The 22,056-nt window shown below is 37.1% G+C and overlaps 1 protein-coding gene across 5 annotated transcripts in view; it reads left to right on the forward strand.

Moving 5' to 3' along the window:
- Positions 1-8,319: 8,319 nt before the first annotated feature.
- The window catches only part of SANBR (SANT and BTB domain regulator of CSR), a 66,702-nt gene continuing 52,965 nt past the window's right edge, over positions 8,320-22,056 (forward strand). For 2 of the 5 annotated variants that reach the window (XR_011076644.1, XM_068564781.1), the window contains exons 1-4: positions 8,320-8,463; positions 13,178-13,336; positions 20,288-20,474; positions 21,299-21,392. Coding sequence is in view for 3 of the 5 variants with exons in the window: in XM_068564781.1 (XP_068420882.1) it covers positions 13,187-13,336; positions 20,288-20,474; positions 21,299-21,392 (431 nt within the window). In the remaining 2 variants the exon portion in view is untranslated. Of the gene's footprint in view, positions 8,464-8,593; positions 8,891-10,503; positions 10,633-13,177; positions 13,337-20,287; positions 20,475-21,298; positions 21,393-22,056 lie in introns of those variants that run through there. The other 3 variants (XM_068564782.1, XM_068564783.1, XM_068564784.1) reach the window with 3 other exon arrangements.

Raw genomic sequence — 22,056 nt, forward strand, 5'->3', positions numbered from 1 at the left:
GAGCCCGGGCCTTCTTTCTCCCAGCTGGTGCATGATCACCCATCTCAGCTTTCAAAAGAGTTTAAGCATTACTTCCCAACTACAAAAGACCCCCAAACTGGGAAGGAATGGATCCACAACCCATTTGTGAATAAGCCAGGTGAATCGACCTTGTCCGTGCTAGAAGAGGATCAACTGCTTGAGATCGCAGTTGACGATGGCCTTAAAAGTATGTTTGAGACAACTTCAAATTTCCATACGTTCTGGATTAGAGTCAAGGCGGAATAGCCTGAGATTGCCACAAGAGCACTGAAAAGCCTGCTTCCATTTCCAACATCCTATCTTTGTGAAGCAGGGTTTTCTGCAGTGACAGCAACCAAAACGAGATTACGGAGTAGACTGGACATAAGCAGCACACTTCGTGTGTCACTGTCTCCCATCACCCCCAGATGGGACCATCTAGTTGCAGGAAAACAAGCTCAGGGCTCCCACTGATTCTGCATTATGGTGAGTTGTATAATTATTTCATTATATATTACAATGTAATAATAATAGAAATAAAGTGCACAGTAAATGTAATGCTCTTGAATCATCCCCAAACCATCTCTCTCCCCTACCCCCCAAACCCCCGATCCGTGGAAAAACTGTCTTCCATGAAACCGGTCCCTGGTGCCAAAAAGGTTGGGGACTGCTGACTTATACTATTAATAGACAATAATAAATTAAGATTAAAATCCATAGAAATATCAAACTGCCCTTTATCATTTACATTTTGTGTAGTTTAAATTTGGTTGATTTTCAACTCCAATAATATGTGCATAACCTAGCATACTTAAAGTTTTAGTTTAAAGCCAGCTTTAGTAAGCTTCAGTTAGAAATTAAGCCCCAGAGAAAAGACTACAAGTCATTTAGATAGCATACTTTTTAGATGACATAATTAGAATTGAAACTGTAATTGCCCCCAGCAACTTCATTTTATTTATTCTATTCAACGTACATTTGGTTTCAGGATCTGTGGATCTTTGGATTCATCTTTTAATCAATTCTGGAAATTTTACAATTAGCTCCTTTCTGTTCTCTGTAGAATTCATATTAGACATATGTTTAGCCCTCATTCTACCCTCCATATCTTTGTCTTTCATATTTTTCATCTCTTTGTCTCTGTGCTGCAATCTGGTTAATTTTTCATGTATACAGCATCTGCATATTCACTCTTCAGCTATTCCTAATTTACCATTTAACTGATTCACTGAGGTTTCTTTAAATTTCCATAATTATATTTTAAATTTAAATAATTATAATTAATTATATTTCAATAATTGTATCTAGAAGTTGTTTTTTTCAAGCTGCCTATTTATTATTGATCATTTATTATGCCCTTTATTTAAGTATGCTATGTTAATGTCTACAAGAACTCAAATATCTGCAGTCCTTGGAAGTTAAAATGCTTACTGCTTGTGCTGACTCTCACACATAGTATCTGGCCTCTTCACATTTATGGTGCCGTTTATGAGTTCACTGCTTGTTAATCTGTAAATTCCACAGGCCAAAACTGAGTAAGGCTTGACTGCAGAGGATTCACTTTTGCCTCTGCTGGTATAATAGAGGCATCATTATTTTGGGACCATTTCAGTCCTTCCTTGAAGGTCTTGAGTAAGTGTAGGGGATAGTTAATTTCCCCTCCCCCTCACTCTACTTCTGAGCCAAAGCTCAGAATCCTCACAGCTAAGTTGCTATGGGCATCCACCTCTCGGGACACTCATACCCCTCTCTTCTGCCTGCAGTTTCCACCAGTTTTGATGGATTTTGCCTCTCCCCCTACGTCGTATGAGATCAGTAGTGCGTTAATGTGCGTATCCCAGCCAGAGTCTTACTTGTTCAGCAGGAGAGTCTCACGTGTAGCCCACCACAATGCCAAAAGTAGAAGTTTCCTCCAATTTCCAGACTCTCATAAACAGTTATTTCAAATTTTACATTGTGGAACATCCAATATATCTGTGTTTTTGTTTCTTTGAGACTTTTTTGTAAAACTAATATTTACTTTATTTATTTATTTTATTTATTTATGGCTGTGTTGGGTCTTCGTTTCTGTGCGAGGGCTTTCTCTAGTTGTGGCAAGTGGGGGCCACTCTTCATCGCGGTGCCTGGCCCTCTCACTATCGCGGCCTCTCCTGTCGCGGAGCACAGGCTCCAGATGCACAGGCTCAGTAGTTGTGGCTCACGGGCCCAGCCGCTCCGCGGCATGTGGGATCTTCCCAGACCAGGGCTCGAACCCGTGTCCCCTGCATTAGCAGGCGGATTCTCAACCACTGTGCCACCAGGGAAGCCCCAAAACTAATATTTACTTTATAAAAACTAATCCTTACATTGAAATTGACTGGGAATCTCAATATCCCCAATGGAACATGAGGAGAAACCAGGAATGAAGAAAACGATATTAATACCAGAAAGTAAACAAAGCATAATTTCTATTAATAAACTTAATAAACCAGCAAGCATATATATTTCACCTTATTTTTCTCATTTGCCACAGATCTTCACAGGTCCTTAAATTAAGACAGATATTTGGAAACTTTTGCTTTAAGATTTAGGAAGATTCCTAAGTGACTTCTGGCTCATCAAAGGAAAGTCAGATACATTTATAATAGTGTAGTTTTATGTATTTTTTATAGTCGATGGCAATATTCTTTGAAATTCTTTGAAAACTGTTCATCCATGTATGTTCAACCATATACGATAAGGCAACTAAACTCATAAATTGATTGGAAAAACCCACTTCTTAACCACTCTATTAATGATTAAACATTTAATGCTTTACTCTTTTTCCATTTGTATGTGAAAGAACAAAATTTTTAAAGCCAGCAAAAATTAATTTCTTGATATGAATGGTTAACACATTTTCTAACTGAAACTTGGTAATATTTATTAAGTTCAAAATAATATCTACTTTATTGAGTTGTTGAGAGGTCTAAAGGATACTCTGTGTTAAGCAAAGTACCTAGCATATAATAAGGGCTCTTGTTAAAGGTGATAAGTACTTCTTAATAACCATGTTATCAAGATGCAGTTTTGAATCAGGAGCTGTCTTTAAGGACCAAGGACCTGCTCAGGGGATCAGGTGGAACGGTGCGCTTGGAACAGAGATGTCCTCTAGTAGCAGCCTATTAGAAGAGTGGGAAATTATCTCTACCTGTTACTAGCACAGGTACTGAGGGACAAGGGGAAAAGTTATCGTTCAGGAGTAAGCAGTCAAGATTCTACAATGTTGAGCGTAGAACTGCCACACACATAGCACATATGTGTAGACTATGTATGTATATGTACACATGTACACAGATGGAGGACTTGCAGGCTGAGCATGTGGCATATCAATTTAAGTGGGTATTGAGAACAGGGGCCTCTACTTCTTGGTAGTTGAAAAAAAAAAGCTCTATGCTGGGATATAGTAACCATTGGAGACATTTTTGGGAAATGAACATGGCCTCCAACACATACCTTTTTATTTTCTTTCAGGTCTTAAGGCAGATGAAGGAAATGTGCTTATAGATACCTATCTTTTACTTTTCCACATTAATTTTGTTTTTGTTGTTGTTTTATACAACCCTTTGCCTTATCATGAAGAAAGTCATGTTTAATTTTAAATCATGTTCTCCAGTAATATTTGATGGCAGCTGGAGTACAAAAGATATTTGCATTTATTTTTATTGCCTTTTATCCATAAACATTTTTCCTTGTTTATGTTTTTTGCAGTAATAATGCAGTTCCACAAATATCATATATTAATGCATGTATGTGGAACCTAGAAAAATGGTACAGATGAGCCAGTTTGCAGGGCAGAAGTTGAGACACAGATGTAGAGAATGGACATATGGACACCAAGGGGGGAAAACTGCGGTGGGGTGGGGATGGTGGTGTGCTGAATTGGGCGATTGGGATTGACATGTATACACTGATGTGTATAAAATTGATGCCTAATAAGAACCTGCAGTATAAAACAACAAACAAAACAACTAATACTAAACTTTCATTGGGTTATTTGCATGGAAATATGTTAATATAAATGTTTCAGACATTACATGAAATTTCTAAAAATCTTATATTTGTATTTGTGTGGAAATATGTATGGAAATATGTTAATATAAAGGTTTAAGACATTATATGAAATTTCTAAAAATCTTATATTTGTACTTGTATGGAAATATGTATGGAAATATGTTAATATAAAGGTTTAAGACATTACATGAAATTTCTAAAAATCTTATATGTTCTGGTATAATGTTATAAGTAATAATCCTAGTTATTACTTTAAAATGTATATCTCAGAAATAACTAATTTTCTTGTCAACTGCATTATTATGAACTTTCATCAAATCTTTAACAGTGGTCATTTTTAAGTCTTTTGTCATTTACAGACAGTTCTGGGTGTACTCTGATGCTTTTGCAAATATGTTCCTATAAAAGGCTTTCATCTTCAAGAAATTCATGGAAAAGACTCTGACAAGTACAGGTTTCTGGTAACTGACTGTACTGCTGAACTGAATGAATAAGCATTTTCAGAACTCTAATGAAAAACTGATGAACTCATAAAAGTGCTAACAAAAGATCAAGATGAAAAAAAAATTAATTACATGGGACTGAGTGAACTGATGAGGACAAGTATAATTTTTGTGACTTTCTGTCTGAATTAAAAAAAAAAAATCCCACAAGGACTCAGAGGCAAAGAATATACAAATCAATTTTCACTGCAAAGTAAAGGAGCTGTTACAGTGGAGGATTACTGGACTGAATGTCAATATTATGACATAGTATGAGTGTGTTTCATGTTTGGTAATTGCAATCATTGTTGCTTTTGTTGTGGTCATCCATGTACAATGCTTGGTGTCAGTCTACTTATCTCTTGTAAAAATAAAATACAGTGTGTGTGTGTGAAAAAAAAATGTAATGTACAGTACAGGGTATATAGTCAGTATATTGTAGCACCTTTTTTTGGAGTCTAGTCTATAAAAATATCTAATCACTATGTTGTATACCTGAAACTAATATAATATAGTAAGTCAACTGTATGTCATTAAAAAAGCCAAAAAATTAAATTTATATACAAATTCAAAGGAACTAGAATATCAAAAATGGTTTTGAATTAGAACAAAGTTCTCACTCTACCTGATTTTACGACTTACTATAAAGTTACAATAATCAAAACAGTGTAAAAAAAAAAATAATAATGCAGTTCCTTTTTAGTTTCACATTTCACTGTAGTTAAAAATATTTCACGGAATTCCCTGGTGGTCCAGTGGTTAGGACTGCATGCCTCCACTGCAGGGGGCATGGGTTCAATCCCTGGTCAGGGAACTGAGATCCCCACAAGCTGGGTGGCATGGCAAAAAAACAGATAAAAATTAAAAAAAAAAAAAAATGATTCTAGTGAAGTCAGTAAAAGAGGTCTGGGTAGCATATAATCCTAGAAACCAGGCTATTGTGTAGAGAATGGTAATTGGCCACCAATATTCACTCTCCTGTAATTTAAAAGTAGTACTCCCACCTTTTAATTGGCTACACAGCTGCTCAAGTGGATTCTACCTTTTCTAGCCTCCTCCCTTGTGGTTATGTTGTAGCCACTGGGATAGAAGTGGAAGTGATGAATGTGACTTCTAGATCATATCTTTAAAAGTATTGGGCATGCATTCCTTACCCTGTCTCGCATTCCTTCCGTGGGGTGTGGAAGTAAAAGTGAGCCATCAGCAGCCATTTCAGAGGCCTGTTTAAGCGACAGTATTTTGGGTCTCTTTATTAAAGCAACTTAGTCTGTACTAAAACTAAGGAAGGGATAGATGATCTTATGAACACAAAAGGTTTAGACTGGGTGAGGACAGGAAGTGTATTGAAGTCTTAAGTGAAATTGCCCATTCCACATAAAAGGCCTCAGGAAGGAACTCTGCACAATTCTAAAATTCTTCCTCAGGCAAAGTTCGTTAAACCTAATGAGTTGGCTCTTTGACTTTGGACAAGTCACTTAAAACTTTCTCTGTTTGACCTTAAAATGAAGATTGAAGAAGTTATCTTTCAAGGATCCTTTCTAGCTCTGTCATTCTGTAAATGTATATTCTTGGAGAGTGGTGAGGAAAAGCTTCACATGTTAAGTACCTAAGTTGATCCCTCAGAGATGGATGGTAGTATGTGGATCAACAGCAGGAGCAGTTATGGATGGAGTCCAGTAGTAGAGCTCTATTCTCTTCTATCTCTGCTTGCAAATTGGTTAATTCTTAACTGATTTCATTTCTTTTGGTCAAACCTTGCTAAAAGCAAGAGGTGGCAGTCAAAAATAAACTCACATTCTGACCTTTTCTAAACCACTTACCTCAAAGCCATAGGCTTGATAACCTGCCTTTCAAGTTAATACAGGTGAAAATACATTTGGGAAGAGTCACCAGCCTGCAATTTGCTTCTACCCACCAATCCCATATGTATCTTAGATCTTAGTTATTGTAGCACATCACTTTCAGGGACTTTCTCTTTTAGGGAATACACTAAGTTTCTGTAAGCGAGACAAAACATTTTCCTCAGGTAGGCAGGCAGTCTAGGGCCTATTAGGCAGCTTTGCTTCACGAGGTAATTCAGGACCCAGGTTCCTTCTGTTAATTGCTTTGTAATCAATCCTGTATGGGTTGTTCTTGCCCTCATGGTTTAAGCTGGCTCACCACCATCACAACTGAGTTTCAGCTTGTGTGAAAGTGTTACTCGAAAACTGGGTTGCAGCAAGTAAGGAGAACACCAGGGAATCTCCCAAAGCAGTGTCTCTCGAACAGCAAAATTGGGGAAGTTTTAAGCTAAGGGTACATGCATATTCATGAAGGAGCTTGAGCAGAGGAGGATTCAGCATAAAATTGGTGCAAAGGTCAACAGAGTCCAAGTCTTACTTGACTGAAGTCAGGAGGGTCAACATCATCATTCCATCCTTCACCTGGATGGGGGCCTTAATTCCTGCAGAACTCAACGGTATAATTATTATGTATATCCCTTGAGGAGGAACTAGGACTCTGCTTTATCACTCTACTTTCTCTGTTCCTGCGTCCTTTTGTTCCTTTAAGATTATTAATTACTGAGACATGTTCAAGGGCAAGCATCGCAGCCATGCTTAGATCACAAAATGGCTTAGGCCCAAATGGCTTCTCTTATGTTCATAGCAGCACTATTCACAATAGCCAGGACATGGAAACAACCTAAATGTCCATCGACAGATGAACGGATAAAGAAGATGTGGTATATATATATATATATATATATATATATTCCACAATGGAATACTACTCAATCATCAAAAAGAATGAAATAATGTCATTTTCAGCAACATGGATGGGCCTAGAGACTATCATACTAAGTGAAGTCAGAAAGAGAAAGACAAAAACCATATTGTACTACTCATGTCTGGAATCTAAAATATGATATAAATGAACTTATCCACGAAACAGAAACAGACTCACATATACAGAGAACAGACTTGTGGTTGCCAAGGGGGAAAGAGGGTGGGGTGGATTGGGAGTTTGGGATTAGCAGATGCAAACTATTATATGTAGAATGGATAAACAATAAGGTTCCACTGTATAGCACAGGGAATTATATTCAATATCCTGTAATAAACCATAATGAAAAAGAATATGTGTGTAACTGAATCACTTTGCTGTACAGCAGAAACTAACACAACATTGTAAATAAGCTATACTTCAATAAAATACATTTTTTTAAAAAAAGGAATACTGACCGGTAGCATTTATCCTACAAGACTGAACTTTATACATCTGACTAGGTTCCCAACAGTAGTCACCACAATAACATAGTTGCTGAACATATTAATGTATGAAAACTAAACGTGTAACCCAGAGCTATTTACATTTTTCAAGAGATGCCTCCTGATGAAGACAAGGCTTCACCCTAGATTCTTTTGATGTCGCTCACATCATGCATTTTTCCCATTCTTCCTAAGCAGGTGTACCAAAGACTCCAACAATTTCACCCATTTTTTATCTGAGTTCTTCTATCTCCCCTACGTTCCCCTTTCTTCTGGACTCAGAGTTGATCACGTAAGTTCTGGCTCGGGGTATCTGGTTGCTAAGAGACAAGACGCTGGTAGGGTGGCAAGCTGCACTGCGACTAGAGTGAATGCGAGGTGGGGGCGGGGAGGAGGAAGGCAAAGGCTAGGCGCAGCGGCCAGTCGCCGCCGCAGCTCCTCCGCTCCCTCCCTCCCGGCAGGAGCTTGTCGCTCATTGGCTGCGCCGCAGAGGCGCTGGCCTGCGATTGGCTGGCGGTTTCGATCCCCGCGCTCCCCCGCCCCGCGAGGCTGGTACCTCGCAGTCGCCTGCTAGCGGCCGGGGGTGGCTTGTAGGGGCGCCGCGGCCGGGGTCGCGGCTGTGGTCGCGGCAGCTTCATGGCGCGGGCGGTACCGGCCTCTGCAGGTGACGGAGGCGCAGCAAGGGCTTCCCCGGCTTAGAGGTGAGCGAGACGCCGAGGGGGCTCGGGTGCCGGTTGGGGGCGGGAAGTGCGGCGAGAGGCGGTACCGCTGGCAGCTAGCGGGTTCCCTCTGCGGCCTCCTGCCCTGGCGGCCGGGGTCCAGCTCGCCCAAAGTGCCTCCGAACGCCCCCACGCGCAACCCGCAGCCCGCCAGCCGTGCCTACTCCAGGTCCCCGAAGCCCGTCCAGCCTGCGAACCAGCTGAGGGAGCCCCAGCGTCTGCCTCCCGGCCTCGCCCCGGGTCCCTGCCCCGCATCTTCCCCTCCCTCGCCTAGCTGCCCGCCCCGCGCCTTTGTCTGCCCCTCACGCGCTCAGCTCCCGGAGTTTCTGCCCCTACGGGGGAAGCGGGGAGATCGCGAAGGTCCGGGCTGCCCCAAGGACGTGCTGCGCAGCGAGCCTCTGGGCCGAAGGTTTGCAGGGCTTTGATCTATTCTTCCTGGGTTTCAGCTGTGATTTTATTTTCCCCTTCACGATGAAAGCCAGCTGCTTCCGTTGCCATTCGTGGTCAGAAAGCCTGGGCACAAGGCTTCTACCCTAATGCGGAATAACTCTGTTATCTCCCACCCTCTGTTATGCCAAAGGCCTTTGACCTGCCCTACTGGCCGCCCTCGCTTCCCATCTTCCTCTGCCTAGGGGAAAAAGTCTCTGTCTACAAGACCCTTTTTCTGTTTGAAAAAAGAAAACGAAAATACAGGTGCCAGTCGTGGACCTCTGTTTGGTCTTAATTACATTGGTTTTATTAATACATTTAAATTACGATTGTGGGAATCGGGGAGAGGACATGAGGTGTGCTCTTTAAAAGTGTAGAGTATTAAACAAATAGAATTTTTATTTTTGGTAAATAACACGTTTCACATTAAACTTTAACATCTTTTTCATGTTTTATCATGAATGAGCGTAGATCTAGTAAAAGTGTAGTTTGAGCTTCAGACTTTTTCTTATTGGCAGTTTTCGATCAGTCTATACTTCTTTTCCAGAATAGGGTGCCCTGTGACAGCTACTCTGAGAGAATTTATTAAGGGTTATCCGTCAATGCTATACCTTTCATACTTACATTCTGACTCTAAGGGATGCTTTCTTGAACATTCGTTTAACTGGAATTAATACTGGGTAGTTTTCCCTTGCTTGATATGATTCAGTTGTGTAAAGAAAATGTTAACAGAAAAAATTTTTTCACATTTAGATGATTTAAATTATTCTTAAACGTATATATTATAAATGAGTAGTATTATATTGGAAATACACATACAAGTTTTAATTATTTTATATGAACAGTATATTTGATTAGCTAACAGGTGCCTTCACATTGTAGGCCACAATAAATATTTTAGAAATTTTAAATGAATCTTTTTGGAAGTGAAGTAAAAAACAGCACCCACGTCCTTTCCCTGAATTCTCTTTCAGACTAATTTTTATTGAGGCCCAAACAAATTGTAATAAAATACCCCATCCTCTAACATACTTCTCAAATTGCGTGGTATGAAAAGGGATGATGTGCTAGGCACACAAGTAGAGAACAGTGAAGTTCTGTAAAATCTATTTTCAACTGGTCTCAAGGCATTGTTTTACAGTTCTTAAACTAATTTTTGGAAATTTTTATGCCAATAATGGCCAAAATAGGAAAATAATAATAGCAATAATAAATCATTTATTGAGCACCTTTTGTATGCCAGGTAGTGTGTTATATATATTATTTAATCCTTACAATAACCTCAAAGGTAGGTATTATTTTCCTTATGTTGTAGCCGAGACCACTGAAGTCATAGGTTGTACTGCTGGAAATGGTAAACTAGGTAAGAATCTAGATCTGACTTTACTCATTTTGCTGAGAGCATACTTCATTGGAAAGTTGCTGTCTCCCCTTTCATCTGTCACATTTATCTTTTTGAATCCGTTTAATCTGAGGATCTTTGGAATGGTAACGTTACTACTACAAACATTATGTAGTACTATGTGCCAGGTAGTACTGTCCATATGTCCTCAAAAGTATGTGGGCTAGCTACTATTTTTCTTTGTTTTACAGATGAGGAAACTGAGGCATAGAGATACGTAATCAGAACCAGATAATACCTTAAGTGGTAGAACCAGGACAAAAATTTGGGTAGTCTGGCTCCAGGGTCCATACCCAACACGATTCTGGCCCATCAACAAGGTACCTCTCTGGTTGCTAGGAAGCTGTGATTTTTAGAGTGCTTAGTGTTTTTCTTTGTTTCTTTTTAATGTTCATGCAGAAACATGTAGGATAACTTTATGATGTCTACCACCTGATGTCCTACATCAGTATTTTATGTAAAAAATTACATAGTACTAATCATAGTTAACACTTAACTGAGAGCTTCTGCATTCCAACTCCCCATTCCAACATTTAAACATCTCGCATAATCCTTAGCAGGATCCTAGGAGGTAGATACTGTTATTTTATGTTGCATCACATTTGTGAGGTGCTTTTATTGTCTTCAAAGTGCCTTCACAAAGATAATCCCTTTGATTATTTGTATGATGTCAAGTAGAGGTATTACCAGCACTTAATTTTTATTGCAGAATTTCAAATGACTTGCCTTGACTAACTTGTGTGGAGTTAAAACTCAAACCAGAGCTTCAGACTCCTATGTTCATTGCTTTTTCCACTATACTGGTCTCTCAGTGGATCTTTGCTTTATAGTTCTTGTCCTAAAATAGATAATATTTTTCCATAGGAACAGCTTATATTTGGAGATTATATTCCCAACCCAGATTCAACATCAATTAAGTCATAGATATGACTAGCTGTAAATCTTTGTCATTATTTTCATCTGTAAATTTATGTTCTGACTTCATATATAATGCCTGGCACATGGTGAGGCCTCAGTAAATGTTAAATTTCTTTTTTTTTTTTTTAATTTCAGCTTTATTGAGATATAATCAACATAAATTCTCAAAATTTTCTAAATTTGAAGGGAGTAGCTTCTTTTTCTCTTCGATACCACAGCCTTCTCCCTCCCTTGCCTCACAAACAGCTTTCAAAATTGTTTCATTGAATCGTAACTAACTTCAAAATGTTTAGACTCTCTCTCTACCCTAAGCCATCATTCCCAACTGCTGTCTCCCCTATACTCTCCTTCTAGAATATAATGGAAAGAGCATGGATTTGAGAGTCAGTTTTACCTGGATTTGAGTCTTTGATCTGCCTCTTATTAGTTCTGTGGCCTTGTACAAATTATTTAACTTTTCTGAATGTGTTTCTTGGTCTTGTAAAATTGGGGAAAGCATCTATCTTATAGGGTTGTGGTGAGAATTGAAATAACTTATATAGCAGGCTTAGCCCAGCTCCAGGCTCCTAGTAAATACTCAGTAAATAAGTTCTTAAAATTCTCTAAGGTTGAAGGAGGTAGCTTCTTTTTGATACCTCGGTCTTACCCTCCTCCACAATACCAACAGCTATTATGTGTCCCTCCTCTGCCCCTTGATGGCTCCCCTCTGCTTTGGCTGTCAACAAATGATATTAAGATGATGTTTGTCTGTTTGTATCCTTAACTCTCTACTAGTAAACTCCTTGAGGACAGGGACCATGCCATATTTATCATGGTATCCCCAGTGCTTGGCTTATAGTTGGGACTCACTAAATGTTTATTGAGCTACATCCATTAGGAAAGCCTTCTAGAGACTTTTTTCTTGGTCATCCTGTTGCCTGATGATTTTGGACACACCCTTAGTCACTTGATTCAAGGTCTCCTGGATTAAACCAGAGGACGTGTGATGGTAGGAGAGAGGGTGGGGAGCCAGATGAAGAAGCAGGCGAAGCCTCCACTCTGCAGGTGTGAGTGCATGTGTGTATGTGTGTGGAGGTGCCTTGGCTTTTTATATATGAGAGTCAGGGTGTGTGTTTGGGTGTGTGTAAGGGTTAAACCTTATCAGGCCAGTTGTCACATTGCTTCTGAAGATAAGGAATAAGAGGACTTTCCAAAAAATGTTTCAAACATATAAAAACAATGCTAATTACATTTGTTGATATACTCTCCCCACCATATGTAATTCATAATCACATGCGCAGTAACAATGATTATGCTTATCCTAAAATGTCAGATTAACTTAGTTCTAAGTTTCATTTGATTACATCAGTCAAAATTAAGTATACTCAGCCTCGATTGTTTATAGCATGGACATTCACTCACAGAGAAATAAAGGAAATATGGCTTAGGACTGCAATGAAATTATCATTCTTTTTAACTAGCTTTTTTTTTTTTCAGTTTAGTTTAGTTTAGTTTAGTTCTACCATCCATGAACTGCTAATCAAAATACAGATCAGGCATACATAAGGATTTTTTTTTAAAGAAGATATATTGTGTTCAACTTTTTCTCTCAACATATTATTATGGAAAATTTTAAACATACGGCAAAATCAAAAGAATTTTATAGTGAACACTTGTATACCCGTCACTTATATTCTACCCTTAACATTTTATCATACTTTTTAATCACATATTTACCCATCTGTCCATCCTTCTATCTATCTATCTACCCACCAATCCATAATATTCAAATACTGTTATATTTGAAGAGATTTGAGCTATGTATTCTGTTTTGATTTTAGGTCAGTTTTATCTTTCCTTTATGTAGTAGTAGATAATTCTTAGGAATGAATTATAACTGATTTATAATGTTCTGAAAATATTTGGATTTCAGATGCAAATAAATCTATTTGTCTTCTCTGTCTCTAGTTCCAAAAGATGAGTCGTGGAAATTCAGAAAACAACAATTTCCTAAACAATAACAACCAAATGGTGTTGGACATGATCCTTTACCCATTAATTGGAATCCACCAGACCATCAACTGGGAATCAGTGGCAAGGCTTGTGCCTGGATTAACACCCAAAGAGGTAAATAACGGTCTTTCAGATATCTACTGAAAAGAAATCAGAAAAAGTGATCAATTTAAAGGAATAACTGTTATACTAAGAAGAAATATTTGAGTTTTACATATTCATATGCACATATAAATACCGAATATGCGTACATATGATGCAATTTGGCTAAATATAATCTATGTAAATTATATATTAACCCACCTGGTATGTTTAAATTCAAACTTATCTTACATGTTTACAACTGAATGGGTAGATAACATTTTTCTAAATCCAGTTTTATTAAATTGCTAACGCTATGCTTCTCAAACTTGAGTAATGTACAGACCTTTTTAAAGGAAAAAAAACTTGAAAACTCCCAATGATGACTTAAATTATTATTATAGTGGAAATTAAATGTGCACTAACAATACTGGGTATAAACACACCTATATGATCATAAACCAAATTTACATTTTATAGACACAAGTGAAAACTCAAACCAACACAATTCAAACTAATAAGCTTAATGTGATAAGTAATAGTGTTTTGCTGAAATTAAATTGCTGATTATAATGCAAATATTTGTGTAGCCTCTTGTGGCACAAAATTTTTTTGCGTTTAGCCTGTGCTGCCATGTGCCCTTCAAAGCCTTTACTCTTTCTCCACTTTTCTCTCTTTAACCCTCTACCGTGAAGCCGTGTGTTGTGCCAGGACATTACTTGCCTTCCCTTGGCACTAACACATCTCTTCTCTACACCAGGTTTCTTCTCCACATTGCCCTTTATTAAAATTAGCCGTGGGGGCTTCCCTGGTGGCGCAGTGGTTGAGAATCTGCCTGCCGATGCAGGGGACACGGGTTCGAGCCCTGGTCTGGGAAGATCCCATATGCTGCGGAGCAACTAAGCCCGTGCGCCACAGCTACTGAACCCGCGCGCCTAGATCCCGTTCTCTGCAACAAAAGAAGCCACCGCAGTGAGAAGCCCGCACACCGCAACGAAGAGCAGCCCCCGCTCACTGTAACTAGAGAAAGCCCGCACGCAGCAATGAAGACCCAAAAGCAGCCAAAAATAAATAAATAAATAAATAAATAAAATAAAAATTTTTTTAAATAAAAAAATAAAATTAGCCGTGGACAATTAAAATATTTCTTGGTACCAACTTAATTTACAATTAATTTACAACAGAAAAGCAAATAGGCATGGAAATATTCTGTCATCCTAATGACCTGGATGATTTTATTAAGGTTATCCTCAGAATCAAAACCCACAATCTAAAAACTCTTCTAGGGAACTCTTAGGTTTCTGGTAATTCATCTGTGAACCCTAGTTGGAGAAACACTGACATCAGAATTTTTTGCTGTTAAAAGGAACCCTAAAGTGGATGAATCATCTCAGATTTCTAGAGGTAGAAAGGACATTAGTGATTTTACCCAGTAGGTTTTAAGCATATGCACCACTGCCTGGCCCATAATATACAGTCAATAAATACCTATAGTATCAGTGAATGAACCAAATTCTACCCTCTGCTTTTACAGTTGAGAAAACCAGTACCCACAGGGATTACTTGCCCTCGGTTATGTTATAGGTCTTTGTGAAATGATGAGGGAATTTATTATTAAGTGTATATTATCATTCCCTAATCTATACTTTTTCATCTTTTGGATTTTTACATGTTAGGTTTTAAAACAAGGCAAACCTGTGAATTTGACTGTTTTTCCAACTTTTTATTGTGAATATTTTCAAACATACAGAAAAGTTAAAAGAATAGTATAGCATCCCTATATCCTTTATTTGGAGTCAGCAATTCTAGGTGTTTGCTTGATCTCTTTATGTAACTTTTTTTTTTTTTTTGACATTTAGAAGTAAGTTTCAGACATCACAATACTTCATAGACTGTAGCATACATCTTAAAATAAGGGTATTATTACATAACTACAGTACCATGATCAAAGCTAAGAAAATTAACAGTGACTCCATCTTATCATCTAATATCCACTGCATATTCAAATTCACCCAGTTGAGAACTTTTTTTTTGGCCGCACTGTGTGGCTTGCAGGATCTTAGTTCCCTGACCTCCCTGACCAGGGATTGAACCCGTGTCCCCTGTAGTGGAAGCACGGAACCCTAACCACTGAACCACCAGGGAATTCCCAAGAAATTATTTTTTTAACTAAAATGCAACTGAATGTGAATCAGACTATTTTTAAGTAATGTGAATTTTTAATTCATTTCTTATTACTAAACAAGACATATCCTCAAAGAATACAAACACACACATAACACACACACACAAGGAAACAAGTGAAAAATCAGAATTATAAATCTGACCCTACCTAAAGTAAGCTGTTGAAACCTTGTATATATCCTTCCAGATTCTTTTCTATTCATATATGAATTCTTAAAGACATGTAACAAATGTACTACTTTGCTGCTTTGTTTTTCACGTAGCATATTGTGAACATCTTTATGTGTCAGTTGCTAGAGTTCTACATTTGATGACAGTATACTGTCATTCTTTTATTTGAGCTAAATCATAATTTATTGAACCTTTTATTGGATATTTAAGCTATTGTTTCCAACTTTTGACTACTGCAAATACCACTGTAACAAATATCTTATTCTTTTCTTAGGGGATAATCTCAGAAGCAGAATTGCTTCATTAGAGGGCATGTGCATTTTTAAGGCTTTTGTTACATATTGTCCACTGGAAGGGTCATCCATGTTGTACTCCAGTCAAAATAGCTGAGTGCCTGATCCTTGCACTTTATATAGTAAATATTATTTCTCTGTGTGCCTTTTCAAAATTCTTATTTATATGTAAATAAATATATATTTGATTTTAATAAATGTTATCACAGTTTTCATTTCTTTCTTTAAATCCTAAAGGATGAATGTTTTATATTTTATTGTTCCATATCCTTTTCTATTTGTAAATTTTTTGTTTGTTACTAGTTTAATAACAGTTTTCTATGTATTGAATATATTAACCCTTAATCTAGCTTATTTTTCTCAGTTTTTTTTCAGCTATAAGTTATTAATGATAGTCTCTTGTATACAAATGTTTAAAAGTTTATGTTAAAAATCTGTGAATCTTTTACTTTGATGTTCTCCTTTTTTGTCATGTTTAGAAACCTTCTCAACCTGAAGACTGTGTATAATATAAAGTCACCTACATTTTGCGGACTACTTTTTATTTTACATTTAAATCTTGACTCCACTTGGGATTTTTTTTTTTTTTAATTATTTTTTGGCTGCATTGGCTCTTCATTGCTGCGCACCGGCTTTCTCTAGTTGTGGCTAGCGGGTGCTACTCTTCGTTGCGGTGCGCGGGCTTCTCATTGTGGTGGCTTCTCCTGTTGCAGAGCACAGGCTCTAGGCATGCGGGCCTCAGTAGTTGTGGCACACGGGCTCTAGAGTGCAGGCTCAGTAGTTGTGGCTCGCAGCCTCTAGAGCGCAGGCTCAGTAGTTGTGGCGCACGGACTTAGTTGCTCTGCGACATGTGGGATCTTCCCAGACCAGGACTCGAACCCCTGTCCCCTGCATTTGGCAGGCAGATTCTTAACCACTGTGCAACCAGGGAAGTCCCTGGAATTTTTTTAGTTTTAACTTTTTTCCTAATTACTAGTTAGTTGTCTCAACATTTATTGAATAGTCCATTCTTTATTACTGGTCTGAAATTTTACCTTCAGATCTATTTCTCGACTTACCATTCTAATCCATTGATCTATCTAATCCTATTGACTGTCCGTACTGACTTATTTTCAATATTGTTATACTATCTGGTGGACAAAAAAAACTACATATATATTTTTTTTTTATTATTTTTTTATTTAATTTATTTTTGGCTGTGTCAGGTCTTAGTTGCGGCATGCGGGATCTTTGTTGAGGCATATGGGATCTTTCGTTGCGGCGTGTGGGTTTTCTCTTCTCTAGTTGTGACGCACAGACTCCAGGGTGCGTGAGCTCTGTGGTTGTGGTGCGCCGGTTCCAGAGTGCGTGGGCTCTGTGGTTTGTGGCATGCAGGCTCTCTAGTTGAGGTGCGCGAGCTCAGTAGTTGTGACGTGCAAGCTTAGTTGCCCCGTGGCATGTGAGATCTTAGTTCCCTGACCAGGGATCAAACCCGTGTCCCCTGCATTGGAAGGCGGATTCTTTACCACTGGACCACCAGGGAAGTCCCAAAAATTATATATTTTTTAAGTTTCTTGAATGTTCTCTTAATCTCCCGGATTTTTTTTTTTTTCATTTTGAAGTTGACCTGTTGGTATTTTGAAAGTGGAGAAAGGATGAATTAAAATTTTCTAGATAAGCATTTACCTTAGCTGAAATAATGTATCTAATTTTTCCAAAGTGACTATACCATTTTACATTTTCACCAGCAATGTATGAGGGTTCCAATTTCTCCACATCCTTACCAACACTTTTATTATGTCTTTTTTATTATGGCCATCCTAGTGTGTGTGAAGTGTTAACTCATTACGATTTTGATTTGCATTTTCCTAGTGGCTAATGATGTTGACCATCTTTTAATGTGCTTATAAGCCATTTATAGAGCTTCTTTGGAGAAATATCTATTCATATCCTTTGCCCATTTTTCAATTGCGTTATTTGTCTTTTTATCATTGAGTGGTAAGAGTTCTTTATGTATTCTAGATACAAGTCCCTTGTCAAACATGTGATTTGCAAATATTTTCTCCTATTTTGTGGACTGTCTTTTCATTTCCCTGATGGTGTCCTTTGAAGTACAAAGTTTTAAATTTTAATGAAGACTAGTATATCTAATTTTTCTTTGTTGCTTGTGTTTTTAGTGTTATATCTAAGAAACTATCACCTAACCAAGGTCATGAAGACTTTTACCTATATTGCCTTCTAATAATTTTATAGTTATAGCTCTTATACTTAGTCTTTGATCTCTTTTGAGCTAATTTTCTTATATGGTGTGACTTAGGGGGTCCAACCTTTCTTTGGCATATAGATATGTAATTTTTGCTTAAACACAAAAGAAGATTTAACAATGTACTTTAAATTATTCACAGTTCACTTGCTTTTTGTTTAAGCAATCATGTGTTCATTTCAAATATTCAGGTTTCATAATTTTCATATTTCTTAAGTATTAGAAATTGTTGTAAGCTTTGTTAAATAAGATAAATCTACGTTCAATTTCCAATATAGCTATAAGCGTTACCTAAAAGATATCAGAAGAATCTACAGTTTAAAAGCCTACCTAGGGCTTCCCTGGTGGCACAGTGGTTAAGAATCCGCCTGTCAATGCAAGGGACATGGGTTCAAGCCCTGGTCTGGGAAGATCCCACGTGCCGCGGAGCAACTAAGCCCGTGCGCCACAACTTCTGAGCCTGCGCACCTAGAGCCTGCTCTCCGCAACGAGAGAAGCCACCGCAATGAGAAGCCTGCGCACTGCAATGAAGAGTAGCCCCTGCTCGCTGCAACTAGAGAAAAGCCTGCTAGCAGCAGCAAAGACCCAACGCAGCCAAAAATAAAAAATAAATAAAATAAATTTATATTTAAAAAAAGCCTACCTAACCACTTTCTCTGTTACAGAAAATAAACTCATTTTGTATGAAAAATGGATTCAATTAAATCACTTATATTCTTTATCCTATAGAGGTACCTGTGAACCTGTACATTCTTCTAATCATTACAGCATTTTTTTTCTTTGCCAGGTCTTCATCACTGCTTTTTTCAGTCCTCATACAAAAATATTTTGTTTCTCATTTATCATATTAATTATTTTTATTTAATTTTAAGACTTTGCTTAAAGAGGTAGGCATACATACTGAGTATAATATTTTAGTCTAAACTTATGTATCATTTTGTTTTGTTTTTGTTTATTTTTTTGGCTGTGCCATGGGGCATGTGGGATCTTAGTTCCCTGACCAGGGATCGAACCCATGCCCCCTGCAGTGGAAGCATGGAGTCTTAACCACTGGACCACAGGGAAGTCCTACACTTACGTGTCTTTTAAATGCATTTTCAAAGGACTAAGCCTTGAATAGGGATTTCTTTGTAGTAATAGTACTATAGTACTATTAGTAAACAATCTTTTCTGAAAATGGTGCTTAATATCTAGTGGGTACTTGATAAATTTTTGTGTAATAAATGAATGATGCCATACCCAATGCATTATTCACTTAACATGTACGTGTATACATGATACATATTTTTCTCCTTTTGCACCTCCCAGATTACTTGGTCTGCTATGCAATTTGCCACCCACGTTGCTACTGATGGATATTTAAACATGAATGCTATGGAAATGTTGTTTGACCAAGACCCGCATTTTATGTTGTGACGTAGTACACACTTAGAAATGACATTTTCATGAAGGACTACTTAGCCTTATTATACTTAATGCACTCTTGGTATTTTCTAATCTGTTGTATTTTATTTCTTTTTTTTTAGTTGCTAATCTGGACTTTTCTAAATTGATTCCGTGACTAACAATGGGTTAAGGGAAAACACTGTTCTAGAACAAACTGCCCAAATATGTGTCCGTGAAGTGTTACTACAGTATTTTGTGCATGGTGAACCTCACTGTTAGTAAGAACAAAGACTCATTTTAATAAAGAAAATCTAGTGTCACAAATCAGATACTTTTTGTTTTTTTTTTTCTTTGAAGGTTAGAATTTGGTCTTGTTCCTGGTGGAAACTCAGTGTGAAAATAAAAGCCAAGTTTTTAACTAAATTATTAAAATTATCAACTGATGATAGACGTAGACCATGGGGAAATATGGTTGATAAAGGCATTCTTCATTTTTCTACAAGAGCATAAATACATTATGCCTTTGAGTTAAAGCGTATTTTTTAAAAAACTACCCTGAATTTTAAAAAAGAAAAAAGTAAGTCAGAGGCTTTCATGTATTGAAATGTGCACTAATTTTCTAGATGTTACCCAAGAGATTAATATTCACTTATAAAAAATGATTTAAAACCCCCCAGACATACATTTCCTTCCTTTATATCATTACAGTGTGCAAAGAGATTCGATGAACTGAAGAACAGTGGAAGCTCACCTGTGGACAACCACTATAGTCCCCTCATGGCTGCTGGAGAGAGTCCTGTTGAAACTTTAGCCACATATATCAAATCCTCGCTTCTTGGCACACAAAGAGAATTTCAGGAGACTCCAGTTGGTCAGGATGCAGTTTCTAAAACAGGTAAGGTTTTAAAAACAAAATGCAGTGCTTGTCCTTACGACAGTTCTACAAAATACTATGTATTCCCATCAACTTTTCTTTATGTAAAGGCTAATAGAAACATTAATAGAAAAATCTATTAGTATTTGTATTTTCCTGAGCTTTAGAAATTTGTCTTTGCTGTATTTAAAAAAAAAGTATAGATGTTAACATACAGGTCAAACACTATTACCCAAAAGAGCTTTTTACTGTATCAAAATTTACTACTCCAGTCCATTAGCCTATTTATGTTATGTTGTAAATTTTAAAGGGATTTGACCTGTACCTTTTACTTAATTTTTTTTTTTTACTGGGAGAATCTTGCTTGCCTCTCATGTTGTCTTTTCTACAGCTCCCCTCTATTGGAGTCAGCAGTAGCTTCAGATGACATAGCAGCGGTGTAGAAGCGATGTTTTCCACAACTTCATTGGAAATAATAACTGGTTTTAGAAATCTTCAGTGTAGTGAATTATTTTAATTTCAGCAGCAGCAGAGTATTGATATAAAAATTTGCTTCAGGAAGAGAAAACTATATGTAGGCTTTTGAAAATTTGACCCCATCCCTTCACACCATGTTAGTATGTTTTAAATCTTCAGTGTAATGTTAACAATTTGTGATCCTTTTTTCGTACTGTTTTTTCCATATACCTTTAGAAATATTAAGGCACCTGACAAAGTACCATATTTAAGTACTCTTGGAAACCATGAATTTATAGTATAACCATTCAATAAGTAAAAACCCATTCTCAGTTAGAAATGCTAACCTCCCCCCTTTGTTTTTGTATGTGTTTGTTTCTGTATTTAAGGAAGACATAGTATAGCTTCCACAAGGAATTGTTCTTCAGAAAGTGAAAATTGTACTACTCATAATGGTGGAGAAAAGACTGAAGAATCTGAAGGGTAGGAGGCTGGTTCTTTGCTAGATAAGCTTTAATATGCATATCAACTTTAAATTATAAAAATATGATTGCTAATTTTATATATCAGTTACCATAATTTAGGAATTTCACATTACGCAATTGCTGAAATAATTGAAATGAGGGTAGTTGATGTGTTGAACTATAAACAATTGCTTGATAGGTAAACGTATGGCTTATTCATATTACTTATAAATTGGACAACAGTTTTCCACTTTAAAAATTCATTTTCATCTTGTAAGTATTAGAAATAACATCTATTAACATAAAATTTTGAAAAGTAAATTTTAAAACCCAAAGAAAAGTCTCTGCCATTAGTTCTCCAACTTTATTAAAGAAACTGGATGTGTATTTTAGAACTATTTGAATATAATTACTCATTGTAGAAATATTTAAAAATTAAAATACATCTTTCGATATAATGCAAGTTTTGATAATTTTGTATTGTTTTGTGTATTTTATATACAATGAACTGCACATATTTAAGTATTCACTTTGATGAGTTTTAGCCATATAACCAATGAAGATAAAGAACATTTTCATCATCTCTAAAAGCTCCTTTGTATGTTTTCAGTTCTGATAGTTTTTTTATAACAGCTTTATTGATATATAATTCACATACCATAACATTTATCCTTTTGAAAAGT

This window comes from Eschrichtius robustus, chromosome 15, assembly GCF_028021215.1.
Source record: "Eschrichtius robustus isolate mEscRob2 chromosome 15, mEscRob2.pri, whole genome shotgun sequence".
NCBI classification, from domain to species: Eukaryota; Metazoa; Chordata; class Mammalia; order Artiodactyla; family Eschrichtiidae; genus Eschrichtius; species Eschrichtius robustus.